The following is a 22495-nucleotide window of genomic DNA, read 5'->3' as shown; positions in this document are numbered from 1 at the left end:
CAAATATACCTTCCTTAAGCATACCAAAATAATTCTAAGTTTCATTTATATATGTAACACCCCTAACCTATATCCGTCGCCGAATTAAGGTTACAGAGCATTATCATACAATCGTAAACATTTAACATCATAATATTTAAATAGTTTAAATTTATCATAATCCATCCAATCTCATGCATTATCCCTAAATCAAGCCCTCGAAACCTTAAAAATACCTTAGAAATAATCCGAGTCTAACTTGAAACAAAATAGTAAGTTTAGGAAAAAGTTGTAAAAATTGGAAACAAGGGTCACACGGCGGTGTGGCCAGGCTGTGTGAAATCACTCTAGGTTGTGTAACTTTCGAACAAGGGAAAAACAACTGTGTCCCAGCCCGTGTCTTCACCCGTGTAACTCACTGAGATGCCCCACACGCTCATGTGTTGAGCCGTGTAACTTATGAGTTGCCCTACACGCCTATGTGTCAGGCCGTGTGCTTGGCAGTGTAACTCACTGACTTGAATGCTAAGAAACTCACAAATAACATACGGCCGTGTCGCCAGGCCGTATGTGTCATACGGCCGTGTGACTGCCCGGGTCTCAGGCCGTGTAAACCAAAAATTTACCTAAAATTAAGTCATTTCACAACCCATTCACACCTAACCAATCTTACCACTTGAGCATACATCCAAGGGACTTAAACATCATTCACAACCACATAAACATGCCATTTTAGACACCTTAATTCAACTAACCAATATGCCATTCAAAGGCACCACAATTATATCAAAACACTAACTATTAAAACATGCCAATGTTGCCTCATTTCATGCATGATAAACTAGTTCAAATATGTACCAAAACGTACCATAAATAACCATTTTCAAACCATTCTAATCATACCAAGAAGAATCTTATTTACAAGCATATTAAAATAACCAAAATGACATAACTTGGTAAGGTATCAAAGTGTACCAAACCAACATATTTATCTAGATAAACATGCCACTACCCTCGGAGATACAAAAACTGCCAACTTAGATGGATAATATGAGCAAGTTGATTAATCCTTCCAAAATGTCAGCAATAATTATCTACAAAACAATCCACAAGAACCAGCAAGCTTACATAACTTAGTAAGGACATTGTATAACATTTAATCAAAATACAATTAGACACAATTCACCTACTATTTGATTTAGGATTACCAAAGTACCAACAGGGGCACGTATGTGCATTCAGTGGTATCAAAGTACAAATAAGGGCACGTATGTGCATTCAGAGGTACCGAAGTACAAATAGGGGCACTTATGTTATTCAGGGATATTGAAGTACAAGTAAGGGCACATATGTGCATTTAGGGATATCAAAGTACAAACAGGGGCACACATGTACATTCAAACAATAATTATCTATAAACATATCAACTAAAGAACAATAATATAAGATTACAATTTGAACTTTATTTACGTATTGAAATACTGTGGACTTACCTACGATTTAATTTTGACCAACACGCAGTGACTAATCCGTTATTTTCCCTTTTCCTCAGTTGTTGTCTTTTTTATCTGAGTTTTGATCTATATAATAATTAAATACAATATATTAATCTCATACACATTTTACATTCAATTCAATGCATATAACCTTTAAATTTTCATTAATTACACATTACCCCTAAACTTTTACAACTTTTGTAATTTAGTCCTCTAACCGAAAATAATCAAATTAACCATTTTCTCAAGTTAAAAATTACAGCCGAATAATCTAGGCTCTTAAAAAAATCCCATTTATGCTTCTAATTCACCATCAAAACTTGACATTTTAACAATTTAATCTTTAAATAAAAAACTAACAGAAATTACTTCACAAAACAACCAAATACCACAATCAAAGCTTCAAACACATAACTACCATAAAAAACAACCTAGATTCATCAATGAAAACTTCTAAAATTTTTAATAGATTCAAAAACGAAGGTACGGGCTAGCTGGACCTAGTTGAAACGATATCAAAAACATAAAAATTATAAGAAATATGTGAAAATTGAGCTCACATGACCAAGGAGAAAGAAACCAAAACTTGGACTTCCCTTTAATGGTGATTTTTGCAACAACAAGAATAATTGAAGAAGAAAATGTTTTCTTTCATAATTATTTTGTTTTAATTTTAAGATTATTACAAATTTTCCATTAAAATACATGATATAATATCATTTACTTTACATAATGCTGTCCCACATTAATAACTAGAGACTAATTGCTACATAGGTCCTTCCTCATTTAATAATTAAGCTATTTAATTAATTAAATGTAATAATCACCAAGTTATGCACATTTTTCAATGTAGTCCTTTTTCTTAAATGAACTATCTAAACGTTAAAATCTCTTAACCAAATTTTAATACGACTCTAATGACTCCATAAATATTCTATAAATAATATTTAATAGTCAACATGATGGAAATTTGTGGTCCCAAAATAACTATTCCATTACCACTAAAAAACGGGCAGTTACAATATACGTATCTAATAGCATACAACAAATCAACCATATATATATTACTACTAAAACATAAAATACAACATTAAATTATAACATCATTCAACTACCACAAAACCTTTACCTAATATATTTGATTTGGTTTTAGGTTGGCATATGTGCTAGATTTATAAGTACTTCTATGTTAATGGTATGATGTTTCAAATAGCACACGAATGACATTAAAAGAATTAGAGATGATAGCTTGATTTGGTTAGTTAATGAGATGGTAATGTATTTAAATACATGAATCATGAAATATGCTTGCAAAATATACTTTAACATGGTTAGTTGATAATTTGGCATAATGTGTCTATATGTGTTTTAAGTGATCGTAATGAAAGTGCAATGACATGATTCAAAATGGTTTAGCTTAGTAAAAGTTGAAAAGTGAATGACTTAATTGGTATGCTTGAAAAACATTGAATTGCCTAAGTTTAATTGATGAATTTGAATTGAATATTTGGTAAGGAAGTTAAGTTGATTGTTCTTCGATTTTGGTTTACTATAGAGAAAGAGATTTTTCCTGTTGGGAAGTATCAATTTTTGTTCTATGTTCAGTTCGTGATAAGAACCCACTCTCTTTGCAACTGAGGTTCGAGGATAATAGAGAAGATCATTTAGTAGAAAGCCAAGAATCAGTGAGTCTTGCTAGTCCAAAAACACAAATACCAAATTTGTTAAATTTTATTACTATAGATAACACAACAAAGGTTTAAGTTTTATGGATTTTTTGAAACTCTGTTGTGTAATAAAATAATTTTAATAAACAAATTTTCTAACAATTGATATCAAAGCAGGTTGTGACATGTCATATGGTGTAAATTGATTACCAAATAATTTCCTTTTTCTCTATTTGATTGATTAAATTGATAGAAAGTGACATTCTTAAATCTTATGCTTGTTTTGAATATAAAATGTAAATGAATGTTTTAGATATTATATATATATTTTATGTAATTTTCCCCAAAGTTGTGGTTCCTAAAATAGGATTGATTGTGATTTCCTAAAATATGATTGATTGTGATTTAGGCTAACTTTGGTGCTTGTAATTAGATTGTAAGAGGACATGTAAGAGGCACAGTGGCTGGAGGCTGGAAAACTGTGGCAATGATGAAATCGCTCGAATTGTTGTAAGGTGTGCTAAAGGAAGAGGGCCTTGCACCCCAGTGCACGAGACGATCAGGGCATCATACCCCAGTCAAGTTGGCGTGCAATACACATATCAACAACACTAATTAGTGATTTTTGTAGAATTTTATAGATGAAGACTGTACTCCTTATTATGATAGAATTTCAATCTTTCTAACATTAAGAGTGAAAAAATACTTGGAAGAAGAGGACTGGTATAGCTTGCTTCCAATTAATCAAGTTTTATGTTGCGTTATATAGGATAGCCCAATGCAATTGGATGCCATCAACTCATATTTGGAAAGCGGTTAGATGTACTACTTCATTGTATAGGTTCAAGTTGTAAAGTTAACATTGGTACCTTGATATTTAAACAAATCTTTAAACATGTAAAAACAAACTATGTGCACCAAGGTTTGCCATTTCCTTCTTTAATTTTTCAAGTGTTGATGAGGTAAGAAGGTGACAACTTCTGAAGATTATATAGAGCCTCTTCTACATAAGCTTGGATACCATACCATGCTTTCTGCCAAAAGTCTTTTTGATGGCATATTGCCACTTGTTGCACTACTTGAGTTGAGTGAGCATCTTGAGGAAACTAAGGTCCTTAATGTGCCAACAACTGCTCCCACATAGCCTCTCAATGCTACAAAAAAGCTCATACACTTGCTGAATTTCAAAAGGAGCTTAATTTTTTGAATGCTTAGCTTCATCACATCACTTAGCAAAAGCTTGAATTTCTTTCATGCATTCAAGACATCCAAAGGAATTTCCAAGAAGACCCCATTTGGATTCTTGCCAAAAAAAGCAATAGTTAAAATACTATAGCCAATAATCGGGGAGTTGTCGATTAAAAGGAGTATTGGTTTTGTTTTTCTTTTAAGATTTTGAACTATTGATATTTTTATACAATTTGTTATTAATGTAAAATAAAATGATGAACTCAATAGAGAAATGCAACACAATTCAATTTTTATTTCTCATAGCTTTGAAAGCAAACAACAGTGGCTTTAAATAGTCTTATAAAAACAGAAAAGCTAAAAAAAAGCTAATGTATCCTACTAACTTAGGAAACTAAAAAAAAAAAACTAATTCAAAAATAATAACAAACTAAAATATGCTCCTAATAATTAGGAACTTATTCAACAAACATAAGACCTAAAAAAACCCTCCCCTAAACTAAACATACTAGATATATGTTAGTTTATATCACAACAAATTCGAATGCCATGTGCTTCTTTGAGTTTTTCAAATTGGTCGAGCTTCAAGGGTTAGGTCATAATATCAACTACTTGCTCACTAGTTCCGAAGTACTCCATGCTAATTGATCCATCAGATATAAGCTTTTTTAGAAAGTGAAACCTTACATCAATGTGTTTACTTCTTCCATGAAAGGCTGGATTTTATTTGCAAGCTTAATGATAGAGGAGTTATCACAAAGAATTTTGACTGATTTTCTTTAGGTACCTTTAATTTGCTTCCAAATTTGCTGCATCCATACACTTTGACAAGCACATGAGGCAACAACTGCATACTTTGCTTCTGTAATTGGTATAGTAATAACGGGTTACTTCTTTGGTGACCATGCTACTGCTCATCCACTTAGCATAAAGGCAAAACCTGAAGTACTCTTCTGATCATTCAAATCTCTAGCATAATCATTGTCTATGTACGCTGTCAGTTCATATGTGCAATTCCTCTTGTAAAGAATGACAAAATCTGTGGTAGCTTGAACATATCTCAGAATTGTTTAGCTGTCAGCATATGTGCTTTCATTGGATTTGACATGAATCTACTGATTAGACATACACTGTATATCAGTTCAGGTATTGTGACTGTCATGTACATCAAACTTTTCACGATTTGCTTGAATAAGGTTCCATCGACTTGTGCTCGTTCTTCCTCCTTTGACAATTTGCTTCCAGGAGCTATTAGATTCCTGATTCCATTGCAAGCCCCCATTTTGAATTTTTCAAAAACTTCATTCACATATTTCTTTTGGTTGATGAAGATCCCATTAGTGCCTTGATATACTTCCATGTCCAAAAAGTTCTTCATCTCACCCAGATCAATCATTTCAAACTTATTTTTCATTGAGTTTTTGAAACCTTGCATCATTAACAAATCATTACTTGTCAAAATGAGATCACCAACGTAGAGACTTACAATCAGAATCTTGTTATCCTTACACTTCTTGACAAACAAAGTATGATCATAACAGCTCTTTTTGAAACCTTTTTTAATAAAGTATCCTTCAATTCTGTTAAACCATGCTTTCGGAGCTTATTTTAAGCCGTAGAGATACTTCTTCAATTTGTACACTTTGTCCTCTTTTCCCTTCACTTCATAACCTTGTGGTTGAGTGACGTATACATCTTCGCTGAGTTCACCATCTAGAAAGACACTTTTAACGTCGAGCTAAAAGACTTTTGATTCATTTCTTGCTGCAAGAGCTAATACCATTCGAATAGTATCCCATCTTGCTATAGGAGCGAAGACCTCATTATAGTTTATCCCCTTTTCTTGAGCATATCCCTTGGCCACCAGTCTTGCCTTGCACTTACAATTTCTCTATTTTTATTTAATTTTTTCCGATAGACCCACTTGACTCCAATCATTTTTACATCGGAGGGAGCTTTTACCAGTTTCTATGTATGATTCTTCTTTATTGCTTCAATTTCAAGATCCATTGTCTTCCTCCAATCTTTTAATTTTACTTCTTGTTCATAAGATAAATAATCATCAATAGGTAAAAATAACATAAAGTTTTGTACCTCATCTTCTGAAAGACCTTCTTCACTCGTGTAATCATCTAGATATGCTGGAGCCCTTCTTTCTCAAGTTTGAGGAGCTGCTGCATCATCATTTGAGAGATTTGCTATACCAGTTGAGGTGGAGTTCTCATCAGTTGAATTTTTTTCATTTAAATCTGATTCATCTTCATCATTTTGATTTTATTCTTCTTCATAGGCTTCTCCTCAATCTGATACATCATTTATGGTTTCTTCTTTTATACTGCTTCAATTTTTACTTTCATGTTCTTCAAAAACCACGTCTCTGCTGATGGTGATTTTTTTGTCAGTGGATCAATAATTTTGTAACCTTTGGATTCATCACTGTAACCGATCAGAACTTGGTTTTGGCTTCTTGCATCTAGTTATTGTCTTTTTGCCTCGGGTACATGAACATTTCCAATGCATCCAAACACCCGAAAGTATTCAATATTGGGTTTGAGGTTACTCCAATATTCTTTAGGAGTTTTATTCTTCAAGCAGGCAGTAGGACTTTTGTTTAACACATGGCACGTCCATTTTACAACATTTAGCCAGAATATTTTGGGCATCTTTTTTTCTTCAAGCATGAATCTCACCATGTTGAGAATGGTATGGTTTTTACACTCAGTAACTCTATTTTGCTGAGGCATATAAGCTGTTGTGAGTTGCCTTTTGATGCCTTGTACCTTGCAAAAATTTGAGAACTCCTCAGAGTTAAATTCTTCTCCTCTGTCTGTTCTTAAATCGTACAATGATAAACTAGACTCTTTCTCCACCATTATTTTGAAATTTTTGAAAGTTATAAATGCTTCACTCTTCTCATTCAGAAAATAAACCCACAACTTTCGACTAAAATCATATACGAAAGTTAACAGATACCTCTTTTTGCTATATGATGCAGGTGAAATGGGGCCACAAATATCAAAGTGGATGAGCTGCAGTTGCTTTGCTGCTCTCTATTTACTCTTCTTTGGAATAGCTTCTTTATGTTGTTTCATTTTCATGCAGCCAGTGTATCTATTTGTTGGTGTTCTGATTTTTGGAATCCCTTGAACCATCTTCTTAGTATGCAATAATACCAAATGTTTGTAACTCAGATGTCCATATTGTTTGTGCTGAATATTGCTGGAATCCTCATTGTATATGTTAAAACAGGAGGTTGATGTCATGAGAATATTTGTGGTGACCACAAACATCCTATTGGCAGTCATTGTACTTTCCATTATAAGCCCACGAGTTGGATGGTATAGCTTGCAAGCTCCATGTTTGATTAGAATAGTGATGCCTCGATCTTGTGATTGGCCTATACTGAGTAAATTATTGCTTAAATCAGGTATAAAATACACATCCCTTATTGTTTAGACTTTTCTTCCAAATTTCAGCTTGATGTCTCCTTTCTCTTTCACCATATGTTTAGAGTCGTTCCCAAGTTTTACCGAATGCTTGAATCCTTCATCAAGTCTTATGAACCATTCTTTATTTCCAGACATGTGATTTGAACACCCGAAATCGAGAAACCGTATTCCTTCCCTTTTGTTTTGCTTTAGATCTACTTATGCCATCAGTAGCATCTCGGCTTCATCATCAATTTCTGCATAATGAGCTTTCTTTTCCTAATTGGAACATTCATACTGATAATGCCCCAAATTGTGACACTTTTAGCATTCTACAGTTGCTTTATCTATATTCTGCCTGCCACAACCTCGAGTCCAGCCTCTACCTCTTCCACCTCGACCTTAATTTGTGACCTTCAAGACCTGCTCTTCCTCAACTAGGCTTGTCATTCTTTGTTCATGAATCAACAGACTGCTCTAAAGTTCATCTACTGTTAGGGCCTCAACAGTGTTTGATTCCTCAATTGAGCATACAACATAATTAAATTTAGGAACTAAGGATCGCAGAATCTTCCCTGTAATATCAGCTTCTTTGACATTCTCTCTGCATGCTTTCATATTCTTGGCAATTGAGAGAGTTCTTCCAAAATAAACATTGACAGTTTCTCCTTCCTTCATTCTCAATATTTCAAACTCAGTTTTTAGACCTTGAAGTTGTGCTCTCTTGACCCTTATTGATCTATTGAATTTATGCTTCATTGAATCTCATATTTTTTTTTAGATGTTTCATCATTAAGAATGGTCTCCATGATTTCTCTACTTATTGCTTGGTAGAGATAATACTTCACTTTCTTGTCTTTCAATTGTTGTTCTTCAAACAGCTTTACCTCTTCTTCAGATGGTTCTCTCCCTGCTGGAATTTCATCTATTCCATCTTCTATTAGGCTCCAAAATTCCTTTGCTCGAAGGAAATTCTCCATCAACTTTGCCCGGTGTTTATAGCATCCATCAAACTTGGGAACAGTAGGTTGCACAAACGCACCACTGTTGGAACTGCTTTTCGTCATTCTTCACACTCTTCTCTCGTGTTCCTCTCAAAAGAAAACTCTATTCTTTTCTTCAATCAGGCCTCTTGGACCTGGCTCTTGAAACCAAATGTAAAATAAAATGATGAACTTAATAAAGAAATGCAACACAATGCAATCTGTAGTTCTCATAACTTTGAAAGTAAACAGCAGTGGCTTTAAATAGCTTTACAAAAACAGAAAAGCTAAAAAAAAAAGCTAACATCTCCCATTAACTCAGGAAACTAAAAAAAAAAATAATTCAAAAATAATAAAAAACTAAGATATGCTCCTAATAATTAAGAACTTATTCAACAAACATTAGACCTAAAAATTAGGAGTCAGTTTGTTTGGAAGTTGTTTTTATTTTCCATTAAGCAGTTTTGATGTAAGAGGAAGACTTAAATTACTTTGTAAATAATCTCTCAGTTCTTTTCTTTGAGACAAATTATTTTTGCTGCAAGAAATGTTCTAAAAAGTGTTAAAGGGGAGATTGGTTAGATATTTAGTTGTGGAACATGTCTGGAGCAACTTATGCCAACATAGGCAATCGTAACAGGACCCCAACTTTTTAGTTGGCAGTTTTTAATGATTCTATTTTATTTTCAGAGTCTTGATTGTAAACATGATAAATTTGTCTCATCTTGATTGAAGATAGGAGGGAGGTTGATTAAAAAAGTCTTGTGAATGAAGAAGCTTGTGTCGATTGAGACAAAGATTTGAAATAAAGCTCAAAGAATAAATTAACAATGAAGATCTTGTCACGAAAGGCTTAGAAGATCAAATCTACCATGGAACAAGCTTGGTTCTTTAAATACCTTCATCTGTCGACTTCATTATAGAACAAAAATAGAGAGAAACTCATTTGTTTATTCCAGGCACTATTTTTTAATATATCATTCTTGAGTGACTAAGATAAACTTATGGTTGTTTGGAGAGTAGGTTCAGTGAATTCACTTTGTATACAAATAGGGGCAAATACAAGGAGGACAGGTAGAGGTCCTAGTCTCCCAATCAAATTGAAAAATTGTCATTTTAGCCCGAACAAGTGATCAAAATTTAAATTAAGACAAAAGAAAAATTATATTTTAACTCTCAAAAATAAAATATATTTTATTTAATCCCTTCAAAAAAAATAATTAATTAATGATGAAATTTATATTTTACATCTCATGAATTTATAATTCTTAAATTTCTTTCTAAATTCACCCTATATTTTACAACCAAAGAGTGTTGGGTGATATACCAAATAATGTTACCAATTGACTTGCAAAGTTCTCTTCATATTATTTCAATTATTGTGCTCACTTCAATTACCCCAAACTGAAGTACACATGAGCATGATAATATCCCACAATAGAGGAGGGATGTAAGGAATAATTAATGGTGGTCTCCATCACTCACATCACATGCATATTAAATTGTATGAATACTATGAATAATAATAAATATTAGAGGATTTATGCATCTGAAAGCATATGCAAAGAAGAGAAAGGATATCACATGGAAGTAACGTACAAGATTCATGTAGATGCCTTAATAATCTTAGGGAAAAAACAGGTCGTGGGGGGATTAATGTTTGTCGATTGTTGGAGTTAGGGGTGTGAGTCCCCCTCAAATCATTTCAATTCAGGAATTTCTTTGGAAGTAGGAATACATTTATTTTTCTGATGTCGACCCATCACATGATGTTGTCAAGTATATATAAATATATATGTTAAAATACGATTTATAATTTTTATTGTAATGATTTTATTAAAATATTATGTTATTTCAACAGAAAGAGATTTGCTGATCAAATTATTGGATTCATAAAATCTAACTACAAAAAATATATATTATATCAAATATTTACCAAGGTATTATTCAACGGTGATATGAATTCAGAGGTTGCTTGATCTAAAAGCTCAAATTACTAAAATCAGAAAGAGAAATGATCTTAAAGTTTTTGCCATGTGTAAGGGTAAGATGACTATATATTTAATTGGATTCTTATTTTCTCCTTATTAGATATTAACATAGTTTTTTATTTATTCAACAAATAATTAAGGAAATAATAACATACTTGATATTAATTATTTTTTATATAATGCTTAAAACTACGTTTACACTCTTTAACTTTTAAATAAGAGAATAAACTTATATTCAAATTTATATTTTCTTGCACTAATAATAATACGGATACTAATTGAATTAAAACTCAATTCATAATCAGTTGTTGTTATAAGCTACCGACATTTCTAGAAGCTTGATTATTCGCTCATGTGTTCCCTCCGACCTTGTAAGCAACTCTGCAAAATTTGGAAACCATATCAACCTTACCCATTTTATTTGAATCGACAATATCCGTATCCATAAAAACTTGATTGGAAAAGAAAAAGAAAGTTGCATACGTTCAGCCGGAAAGGGTAACTTGTCAAAAACAACAATGGTTGCTTTCAATAGTTTCTACAAAGCAAAAATAAAATAAAATAAAAAACTGAGTAATTGGAAATTTTTGTTCATCATATATAATTTCATACCAGCACCCAATCTCCGGGTTTCACTGGAAACTCCTCCACTCCTGTGATTTTGCTGCGTATTAGCAAGTTGTCAATTTTTTTGAACTGATAATGAAGAGTGGAAATAACATGGATGGTAGAAATGGAACCTGATAATAAGCTTTCCATCAATCTGTTGACATTCAAAGAAATTGCAGCCTGTCGTATGTGGTGTCTCTTTGCCTTTCCACTCTACATGAAATTGACAATAAACATATTATTTTTCAAGGGTTTTATTGGACCAAAAAAGAAAAAAAAAATTAGAGATGCGCAAATGCTGACCAAGATGCCAAATTATGCCAAATTACACTTGCAGTTAAATTGTCACCTTCCATCCAACTATCAATCACGAAATGAACATTTTGTCCCATTGCTTCCATTAGATTTTGCTGAAAGTTCATGATACTCTGCAAATACCAACATATAAAACATGGTTATTTTCATATTTAAATTACAAAAAAGGGGGGGGGGGGGGTTGAAAGAGGTGAAAGAAAGACCTCTTTTCCAGCAAAGGGAATGTAAAATATGAGGTCTTGGAATATACAATCATTTCAAAGAAGTTGATCCAGTTTGTGTGTGTTTTTGACATTGATGGCAGTATAGAATTCTTGGACCAAGTCTAAAACCGAGGGGTGGACCATTGGGGAGCAATCCCACATGAACCATCATCACTGCAACACACCCTCCATTCATTTCCTTTGCTGTTGTACTTAATGTCGTATGATATTTGTGAGAATTTGAGTATAAAGTTGGTGTGCTTTGTGACTAAGTTGATGGAATGCCTGCCATTATTGCCTAGTTGAACAATGGTTAATGGCCTGAATTCTCTGTATTGGGCCACCCAAGAAGCTGAAGAATATTGAAGAGAAGCCATGAGGGAAGAGAGGGAAAAGCCGATTTTAATTGCATTAGATGATGTTTTAAAGAAAAAACCAGATTCACATATTTATTCTAAGATAGGTAATCAGGCAATGAATTGATTTTTCTTTTTTTTTCTTGGCAAGGAAAATAACGTTTCATGCAACACCCCGTGTTTTGGATTTAGTTTTTTTTTTTTTTTCATTATTTTCAATCTTTTTTTAACCGTATACAATTATATAAATTATTAAAATTTTCATAAAAATTTTAAAATATATATATTAGTTCAATTGATTTAATCTTAACTCGACCGTGTTTTTATATTAATTAAAAAGATAATATTATTATCAAATACATTTTGTCGAAACCCTTTTTTTGAAAGGGTCGATTTTCATTTTGAAAATGAAAACGAATATGAAAGTCGCCACTAATCCTTTTTGATGAGGTGAGATCGGGTAACTTTGAAAAGTGCTTGTTTTTAATAAACGACTTGATTTATTAAAACAACGATTTTGGTCCACAAAATTCAAGAAACGGGTTAGGGAGTCGGTTACGCACGAGAAAGTATTAGCACCCTCGTAACGCCCAAAATTAGTACCTAGTGGATTAGTTAATGTCTTAGTGTCGAAAGTTGAAAACTCAAAAAATTTAAAATACGATCCCTCCCTTTTTTAATATTAATTTTACTAAAACACTTGAATAAATTGAAACGAACGTTAAAGACTCTCTGTTTCCTCAAAATAACAAAATGCCACATCTTGTAAGTTAGGACACGACATTTTTAACCCTCGAGAATGAGCTCGCCTTTTAATTAATTTTTTTAAAAAAACTTGTATATTTTAATTCTAAAGGATATTCGTCCAATTAGGTTCAATGAGAAAATCGAAACCCCGTGAGTTAGGGTACGACTTTCTCGAAGCTTCAAATATGGAATATTGCCTTTATTTGCAAAAATTTTCATTTTTCGAATAATACCAAGCGTTTTACTCAAACGAAATGTATTTTTTTTTTATTTTAAAACGATAATATGCGAATAAAATTATCGCACAATGAATATACTAATAAGGACGAGAATCGCATGGTGTACACTATTTTAATTTTATGAGCAATCAAAGATAAATGAAATGAATAATAACAATGATAATAATAACAAAGTATGCACCTAAAAGGACCATACCAACTTTTTAAAAAAGACAGAGAAATAAATAAAATAAATACATAAATAAATGTAAGAGAAAGTAGTTTATGAAAATATTGAAAATAAAAACCAAATATAAATGAGATTAAATGTACTATTCGTAATAAAATATATAAATAAATGATAATAATAATAGATAAATAATAATAATAATAATAATAATAATAATAATAATAATAATAATAATAATATATGTACAAGTAAAGAAAATAAATAATCTAATTTTTAAAAGTATAAAAAGGGGTAATACACAAATGGATGAATAAATAATAATAAAATGATAATAAAAGACAATAAAATAATAATAATAATTGTATAATAAAATAAATAATGAAAGAAAATAAAAGTTTAAAAGGAATGAAATCATAATTAATAATTAAATGCTGGAATTAAAATAAACATATAAATGAATAATATATAAATAAGTAAATAAATAAATGAATAAACAAATGAATTAAAATAAAAAATGGGCTTAATTGAAACTTAAATGGAATTTAAAGGAAAGATTGAACAAAATAAAAAACAAAAGGGGTGAAATGAAATGAGCAAAGGGAATGGGGGTTAACTGGGAAAATATCCCCAAAATTCTGAACGGACCATTCCCTTTTGAACAATCGAGGGACCAAATTGCGCAAAAAATAAAATAAAAGGGTCAAATTAAAAATAAAAATCAAGTAGCAGGACGAAATTGAATAGTAACGAAAATGCGGAAGGACCAAAAGGGCAAATAACCCTTTTTAAACAAAAACATGCAGATCCCTCAGGAGCAGGTCGGGTCGTTCGCGGGTCGAAGGCTAAACGACTCCGTTTTGATATTGCTATTTAAGGCAAAATTTTTTTTAAAAAAACCTCATTTCAACCCTTTTAAAAAAAAACTCAACATCCTTTACACCCTTCCAAGTCCGGCATCTGCCACCGTGGAGGTCGCCAGTCACCGGCGACGGCGCCGTTGTCTACGGTGGCCGGAGTTCACCAGAAAAAGTTTATTTTGGCTATTTTTCTTCCCTCAACCCAGATTTGAAACGGAAATGCCCCAAAAACTGACCGAAACTTTTAAAACAAGGAAGAAACCTTTCGGTTTCATCCTCCGATCTTCATAAAGGTAAATTTTTTTTATTTCGAATATATAAGTATATATATGCTATGTTGAAAATAAATATGCAATGTGTAAAAAAAATGAAAATATACCTTAAAAGATACTATGACAAATTTTTTACTTTGTATCTGAAAATTTTTGCTTGAATCTAATTTTTTTTCTTTCAAAAAAAAATCTCTCCATTACGAAGTGTTTTCGTGGCTTTTATAGCCAAATTATTACACTATTTGCATGTCACTCTTTGCCACCGTTCTACGCTGTTTCTGCTTTTTTCTTGCTTTGTTTGTAGGTCTAGAGAGTCAACGGGGCAGAGGAGCTTTGCTATTTTGGTGCCAGGTTGAGCAGAGAGAAGTCAGACCTCGGGACGAGGCGCGGGCAATGCACCCGAGGAGGAGCGGCGCACATAGGGGCTACGGTTTCTTCTTCCTTTTTTTTTTTTTGCTGAAAATTTTTAGGTTTAGGGCCATTTGAGCTTAGGTTTTTTTTTTTTGTAATTTGGACTGGATTTTTTGTTTTTTGATTTCGGCTATTAATATTTTTTGTTTTGATTTTATTTATTTGGATTTGTTCAAGCTGGTCAATTTAGTTGGGCCTGAGCAAATTGGGCCTACTACAAATTTAACATATTAAATGTAATGGAATAAAATACACTAATTAGTTTAAATAATCATCAACTAAAAAAAATCTTAAATTTATTTATTTATATTAAACTCCCACATCTTGATAGTAATAAAACTAGGATCTGATCCAGTATTGAAGTCTTTTGGTGGGTTTGTTAGGCTAAAATGAGCCATGTATGATAACGGGCTTACCTCAAAATCTAAGCCAGGTGAGATCTTTAACGCTACTGAGGCGTTTGTTAAAATAAAATTTGAAGGATATTCCTTTTTTTGGTAATAATTTGAAGGATAATTGGTGAGAGAATTATTTTCGTGTTTAATATACAATAAAGTATTTTTGGGGATGACCTTTCTTTTCAATTATGAGAATATGATCCATTTGAATAATGGTGATTTTCATGTAGTCGAAATGTTAAATTTTACTTTTTAAAAAAATTATTCTTTTATTTAGTTTTATTATTTTAAAATAATGTTTTTCTACAAAATCATAAGATTATTTAATTTTATATTTATATCGAATTAAATTTTAAAATATTCATATATTAATTTTGAGGTAATTTTATTAATTTATTTTTATTTAAAATAAATAAATTAATATTATTTAAATATAAATAGATTAAATTATTTATTTGTAAATAATAAGTTAACTTTTGTTAATAAAAAAATAAAAAAATGTTTAACTTAATCAAATTTGTACTTTATATGCTTGGTCATTTTGAAATTTATCAATAAAGTACTTAGCAAATCAAATATATGAATGAAACTTTCTCAGGATGTTAATTACACTTCTCATATATATTGAACATTATAATGCTACATACTTGATAATTACATTTTAAGAATCATATTTCATTAAAATTTTTAACAAGACAAAGTATCAAATGTGACCTATGTTTAGATCAAAATAGTAAAAGAAAAGAACACAAAAGAAAAGGGAGAAAGGCTAAAAACAAGAGGAAGGAGCTATATATTATCTTATTTGGGTCGTTAAAATTAATGAAGGAAAAAAAATAAATTAATTAAAAAAAGCAAGTGATATTCAATTTTTCTTACTTTCTTTGCTTGAATTTAAAAAAAAAAAAAACTATCCAAACATAAAAAATTTGATGTTCTTTTCCCCTCATTCCCACTAATAAAAATACAAGGTAAAACAAAATGGGTATATTCTAACTGAACTCAATTTGTTTACCAATTGTTTACTGCATATATATATATATATATATAGGGGCGAAAGCTAGAAAAAAATTTAGGAGGGAAAAAATTTAGGAGGGTCGGATGAAATTTTAATTTTTTATAGTTTATATCTTTATAATTTGTAAAGGATTAAATCAATTTTTATAATTTTAGGGGGGACAAAGTGTAATTTTACCTTTACTAATTTAAAATTTTTAAAAATTTTAAGGGTCTAAAAATAATTTTACATTTTAGGGGCGGGGCTCATGCCACCCCCAGCTTCACCCTATATATATATATATATATATATATATAAACTATTCATATTTTTTGAGAAAAACTATTAAATATTTTTGAGAAAAATTTATTCATACTTAAGAGTTAAATAAAAAAATTAATTAATAATATAAGATAGTTTTAATGGGTCTAAGTTTTTACATTTACAAATATATGTGAGTTTAGTAGAAATTGAGTTTAATATTTCGAATTGAATTCCAATAGATATATATGATGTTAATACCATACATAAATCTGATTCAACCCTGACTTGACGAATGAAAAATAAACACCCCCATAATTGGTAAATGTTTTTGTTAGGAACATTGACTGCTTCTTTTGTTCTACTTCATGTTTGAACATTAGTTAGAACAACTATTGTGGTGCAGTCAAAATTTTTGGTGTTGGCATATTTAACTTTTTTAATTACTTGGTTTTTTTTTAATCTTGTCAACACATGAGTAGCTAGGGATGTTTGAAATGAGATTAATAAGAGTATTATTTATTTGAATGACTCGGAGGAGAACTAAATAATTTTGAGATGATTGAGTATCTTTATCCTTATCTATATATTTATCTCATTTTAGAGTTTTGAAACCTATTTGAATATTATTCTAGATAATCCGGTGATAAATTCAACATTTAATATTTATTGTTTCTTAAAAGATAAATTGCTAATCAAATTTAATTCAAGTAGGATATTGTTAGTTTAGCAGAGAACTAACAAAAGCATAGAAAATAAGAATAGAAAGAATAATTGAATTCACTAACCATCAATCATTATGTACATGCCCCATCTAACAAACTTGACCAAAATTTAGTTTCCTACTCCTACCAACAAGCTAACAAATCTCCCTAGGACTTAATCAAATCTCCTTAAAAAAACTTTGCAGCCCTTAAGACACTAACATTCTCCTCTTGACTCAACTGCTGCAAACACCAAGTTTATTCCTAATAAACTCAAATTGACTAATATGGAAAGATTTAGTAAAAATATTTGTCATCTAATCCTCTAATATGCAATAAACCAGTTTCTTTAACTTTTTTAGTATTTGTAATAGCCCGATTTAGGGCCTAATCAGAATAGTGGTCTCAGGACCACAAATCTGGAGTCAAATAAATTATTTTATTATTATTATTTTGGAGTCATTGCATGTTTATATTATTATATGAAAAATTTGGTGAAGTAATTATGATGTTTGCGAGTCCAATTGCGAGAAAGGACTAAATCGCATAAAATGTAAAAGTCCTATTTTGATAGCTAAAAGTGCAAAATAGCTAGAGAACCTAATTGGGGGTCTTTAAAGGGAAATTAGACCCTTTAGGGAGGCATGGCCGGCCATAGGAGACAAACTTGGTCAAAAATTCCAAATTTGGTGGGTTTGGTAGCTAAATTGATTAAAATAGAAATACAATAAGAGAAAGATGATATCACCTTTTCATCTTCTTCTCTACCATTGAAATTTTCAGCAAAAATAAGGGTTTTGGAGCATAAAATTTTCAGCAACTTTAAGCCTTCACAAGTAAGTGATTTCCCAACCCTTTGTTGAATATTTTTGTACTTTTGAGACCCTTGAAGCATGAGCTTTCAAATGAGGGTACTATTTTGTAAAATGATTAAGAGTTTAGGGTTTTTTCATGAAAGGGTTTGTAATGTTTTCTGAGTTTTTATGAAAGAAAATGAGTCTTGGGTGCCTTATAACCAACTTTTGTGAAAGGTGTTAGCATGAAAACACCTAAAGGACTATTTTGCATAAGTTGTAAAATAGATGATAAGTGTGTGCAATAGTGGGAATTTGGAGTTTCTATAAGAGTAGAAAGGGTTTGGCTAGGCTTAAGGTGTAAAGAAATTTGATAAAAGTCTATTTTCGGGTTTAGGGGTAAAATGGTTATTTTGCAAAAGTCTAGGGGCAAATTGGTCATTTTGCCCAATTATGTATTGTAGAGTGCCTAGATTGATAAAGTGACTAAATAAGTGCATTTTTTTTTATTATAGATTGCAAAAGTCTGGGACATGGCATTAGCACTTGACCCCATATTTGAGGCTGAATGAGTATCCGATAATGTTCCAAATGGTTCAACGGTGAAAGTATGATTTCAAGTTAACAAGAAAATTATAACCGGGTTGTGAGTGGTACAGGTACCTATATGGTATTTATGAATTGTGAGCTCAGTATATGCTATATGAGGTGTATTGAATATGGATGAGTAAGTTTTGCTTATGCCACTTGTGCACTATGATACTTGTTGATGAATGGTAAAAATTATGTTGTATATTTATTTATATGCAACTTACTAAGCTTTATGCTTACTCCCTCTCTTTTTCATTTTCTTATAGTGCCGCCTAACTAGCTCGAGGACCAAAGGAAGTCAAAGATATCGATCACATTATCAATTGAAGTTTCGGTATAGTTTGATTTATATTTTTGAATATGGCATGTATAGGGCTTAGACTTTGCTAATTTTTGTGTCATTGAGAACTGGCCAAATGTGTTGGCTTGGGTTGGGAACCCTTCATTTTGTATCAAGCCTTGAATGATGGCTAATATTCATTTTGATTTAAATACAAAAAATGTTATTTTCATAGATGAGTAAAATGCACAAATGGAATGTTGTTTATTGTGGCTAATTTGATTGCATGGGATAGTCTTATCTTGGTTATGGTTGCTATTATACAGGTTGTGTAAGTAAGGGTGGCAAACAGGCTTGGTAAATAGCCTTATATTGTCCACACGGTCTACCCCATCGGCATGTGGTCCGGTCGTGTGTCCCCTGCACGTAAAATTTTCAAGTCAGTATGCATGATAGTAAACACACGGGCAGAGACACGGCTGTGTGTCTCAACCGTGTGGGGAACATGGCCTAGCACACGGGCGTGTACATTAGCCGTGTGACATTTTGGGGATGCTGACGTCAGAAATAGAATGTTCATGTTTTTGTACACGGGCTGGGGACACGGGCGTGCTCCAGGCCGTGTGAAGGACATGCGCCAGGGACACGAGCGTGTTCCAAGTCATGTGAAAACCCCTGTAAGTGTGCATTTAGAATTAATTCCACATGTGTGGAGGACTGTAACACCCCTTACCCATACCCGAGACCGGGACCAGGTACGAGGCATTACCAGACACATACTAGAACATTTTCAGAAAATACGGGTTATAAAATTTCATTTCAAATTAGAACCAATCAGACAACATCTTAGCGTCCCTATTATGGGCCTACGAGGCCCAAAACATACATTGAGAATGGTCCAGGACTAAATCGAGAACCTAATAAAATTTTAGAAAAATTTTCTAGGTTAAACCTCACACGCCCGTGTGGAGAAAATGCACACGTCCGTGTGCTTTGGGACACGCCCGTGTCCCTAAGCCGTGTGGAATTAATTGAATTTATTTTCCATCTTGAACCTATAAGGGTTTTCACACGGCCAAGCACACACCTGTGTCCCTGGCCCACCGTGTCTTTCACACAGCCTAGACACGCCCGTGTGGTCTCCCGTGTCCAAAAACCCAGATATTCTGTTTATAACATCAGCATGTATTTAGGGGTACACGGCCAAGACACACGCCCGTGTGCTAGGCCGTGCCCTCCACACGGTTGAGACACACGGTCGTGTCTCTTCCCGTGTTTTTACTACCATGCATTCTGACTAAAGAAATTTCAGGTGCAAGGGACACACGACCGTACCACACGCCTATGGGGCTGATCGTTTGTCACATACGGCTTAGACACACGCCCGTGTGTCTACCTGTGTGGACCCTTTTTAGGCTATAATTCAAGCCAATGGTCACCCTCATCATTTCCTCATATATAATAACCCCAATTGCATTTAACATGACCCAAATATACTCAAGGACTATCCTCAATGAATCTATTGCATGTTAACCTCATCTTATCGGTTAAATACATACTCAATTATCCCCTTTTTATGATAATGATTTCCGTCCTATTGAAACATATTTGGGCTTGACTCATTATTACAATTCATTGCCAATTATGGCCTAACCATTTCCAAATGTTTTGACCACATTATGAATGCCTATTTACGAAATACCACATTTAATCATCACAAGAACATTTCTAACATAAACATGCATGGTTGGTAGATCATAACCTATAACTAAATGAGCCATGTCTTATGGTCGTATACCAAAAAGAATAAGTTCAACATTTAATCCTTTACATTAGCCAACCAATGACATATAACACCAAGTAACCACAAACTATACATGCCATTGTAACAAAATAGAAGTATCTATATACCAAAACAGGACAAATAGATAGTGTTGACAATACTCCAACAGTCTTCTAATCTCTACGAGTCCTCGAGCTTTGTAAGATAGGGAAAAGAGAGGGGTAAGCATTTACATGCTTAGTAAGCCCAAATAACTGGAAAGTAAACTTACCGATTAATTAGCATACAACCATGTTAGACAACCAATCCAATAAATAGAGGGTAGCCTTCTATTACATGCACTCAAACATCAAGTTAGTCCCACAATAATTCATCATGTAATTTATCTTAGATGAGCTCATCATTCAGCATTTTCATTTATATACCTCATGTTAATCCTGTTGAGTACCTCAAAAATCTTGATGGATTATCCATTTACCGTTAAGTCATAAGAGTGATCTTCTCAAGTACACACTCCTGCAAACCTCACATCTTACGGTAGGATTACCAGTCCAGGCTAAATCCTCCGTAATATAAACTCACGGAGTGTTGTCAGGATTACCAGTCCAGGCTAAATCCCTTATAGTGACAAACACCCTCAATGAGTTCGGATCTGAATTACCAGTCCATGCTAAATTCAGACCCTAATCGGATTACCCGTCCGGGCTAAATCCTTAATGCACACATATTCTTCGGGACGCTCAGTCACTCAAGGAACACCTGTCCGAGCTAGATCCTTCCTATATTTGAGATCAACGGATTACCCGTTCGGGCTAAATCCTTTTCTGCAACATATGCAGGATCTCAAGTCACGTAAGCCATGGTTTATCCATCGAATTTCCCTTTTAACTTCATCTGTGACATTTATCATCTTGCCATTATTATTATTAACACATTTCATGGATTTTCATACCATCATTATATAAAAATATCACACATTCATAAAACATGCATTTAGGCATATTATGGGTTTACCTTAAGTTATTTGAACTTACCTAGTATTTGTATCGGTTTTCGCGTTTCGGTTATTCCAAAACCTTTCATTTTCCTCAATCGAACTCCGAAATTTGTTCCTCAGGGTCTATAACAATAAAAATGAATTATCAATATCTCACATTATTATTTTTGAGCCTAAATTTCACTCCCGGAAAAAATGACTGTTCTGGCCCTAACCTTTCACATTATTTACGATTTAATTCCTAGGCTTGTAAAATGATATACATGCAATTCCTTGGTTACCCAAGCCTATCCGAATGCATTATAAACTCATACTAGCCCACATTTTCCTCTACTTCACATTTCTACCACATATTTTGTACCTTTTGCAAAAAGGTCCCTTTAGGGGCTTTTCTTGAAAATCACTTAGGAAAAGATGTTTAACACACATCTAACTTTCATATTCTCCCATAAAACATCAAAGATCAAACATGTCACACATGGGTCACTTTGCATACATGAACCCTAGCTTAAAATATAGGTAGAAATGGAGAGAACATGTTACAAGGATCTCAAAAATATAAAAAAACATTAAAAACGGGGCTAAGAGTCACTTACTATTAAGCTTCAAAATGTTGAAAACCCTAGCTATGGAGGGCTTGAAAATTTTGGCTGGTAAAAGGGGGAAGATGGCTGATTTTTGCCTTCATTTTCCCTTTTTATTGATTTTATTACCAAATGACCAAAATGCCGCTCCTTACTAAACTTCCAAAATTTTTCATGCATGCCCATTTTTGTCCAA

At 32.6% G+C, this 22495-nt stretch overlaps 2 protein-coding genes across 3 annotated transcripts; both read right to left on the bottom strand.

Moving 5' to 3' along the window:
* Positions 1-5244: 5244 nt before the first annotated feature.
* On the bottom strand, positions 5245-7203 carry LOC108475003 (uncharacterized). Its single transcript, XM_017777022.1, has 3 exons — positions 7021-7203; positions 5460-5840; positions 5245-5349 (listed from the first exon to the last, which is right to left on the bottom strand). The coding sequence occupies exons 1-3, from the start codon at positions 7201-7203 to the stop codon at positions 5245-5247; spliced, it is 669 nt and encodes a 222-aa protein (XP_017632511.1).
* Positions 7204-10941: 3738 nt separating this feature from the next.
* On the bottom strand, positions 10942-12273 carry LOC128290675 (uncharacterized). Of its 2 annotated transcripts, XM_053026401.1 has the most exons (6): positions 11860-12273; positions 11691-11769; positions 11473-11554; positions 11345-11396; positions 11216-11270; positions 10942-11113 (listed from the first exon to the last, which is right to left on the bottom strand). In XM_053026401.1, the coding sequence occupies exons 2-6, from the start codon at positions 11761-11763 to the stop codon at positions 11034-11036; spliced, it is 342 nt and encodes a 113-aa protein (XP_052882361.1). In that variant the 5' UTR covers positions 11764-11769; positions 11860-12273; the 3' UTR covers positions 10942-11033. The 2 variants fall into 2 exon arrangements, with proteins under 2 accessions (XP_052882361.1, XP_052882362.1); XM_053026402.1 differs by lacking the exon at positions 11216-11270 and having other exon boundaries at positions 11345-11385.
* Positions 12274-22495: the final 10222 nt, after the last annotated feature.

Source organism: Gossypium arboreum, chromosome 3 (assembly GCF_025698485.1).
Source record: "Gossypium arboreum isolate Shixiya-1 chromosome 3, ASM2569848v2, whole genome shotgun sequence".
In the NCBI taxonomy this organism is placed as follows: Eukaryota; Viridiplantae; Streptophyta; class Magnoliopsida; order Malvales; family Malvaceae; genus Gossypium; species Gossypium arboreum.
Note: the sequence above shows the minus strand (reverse complement) of the source record. Positions and strands in the feature narration are given on the sequence as shown.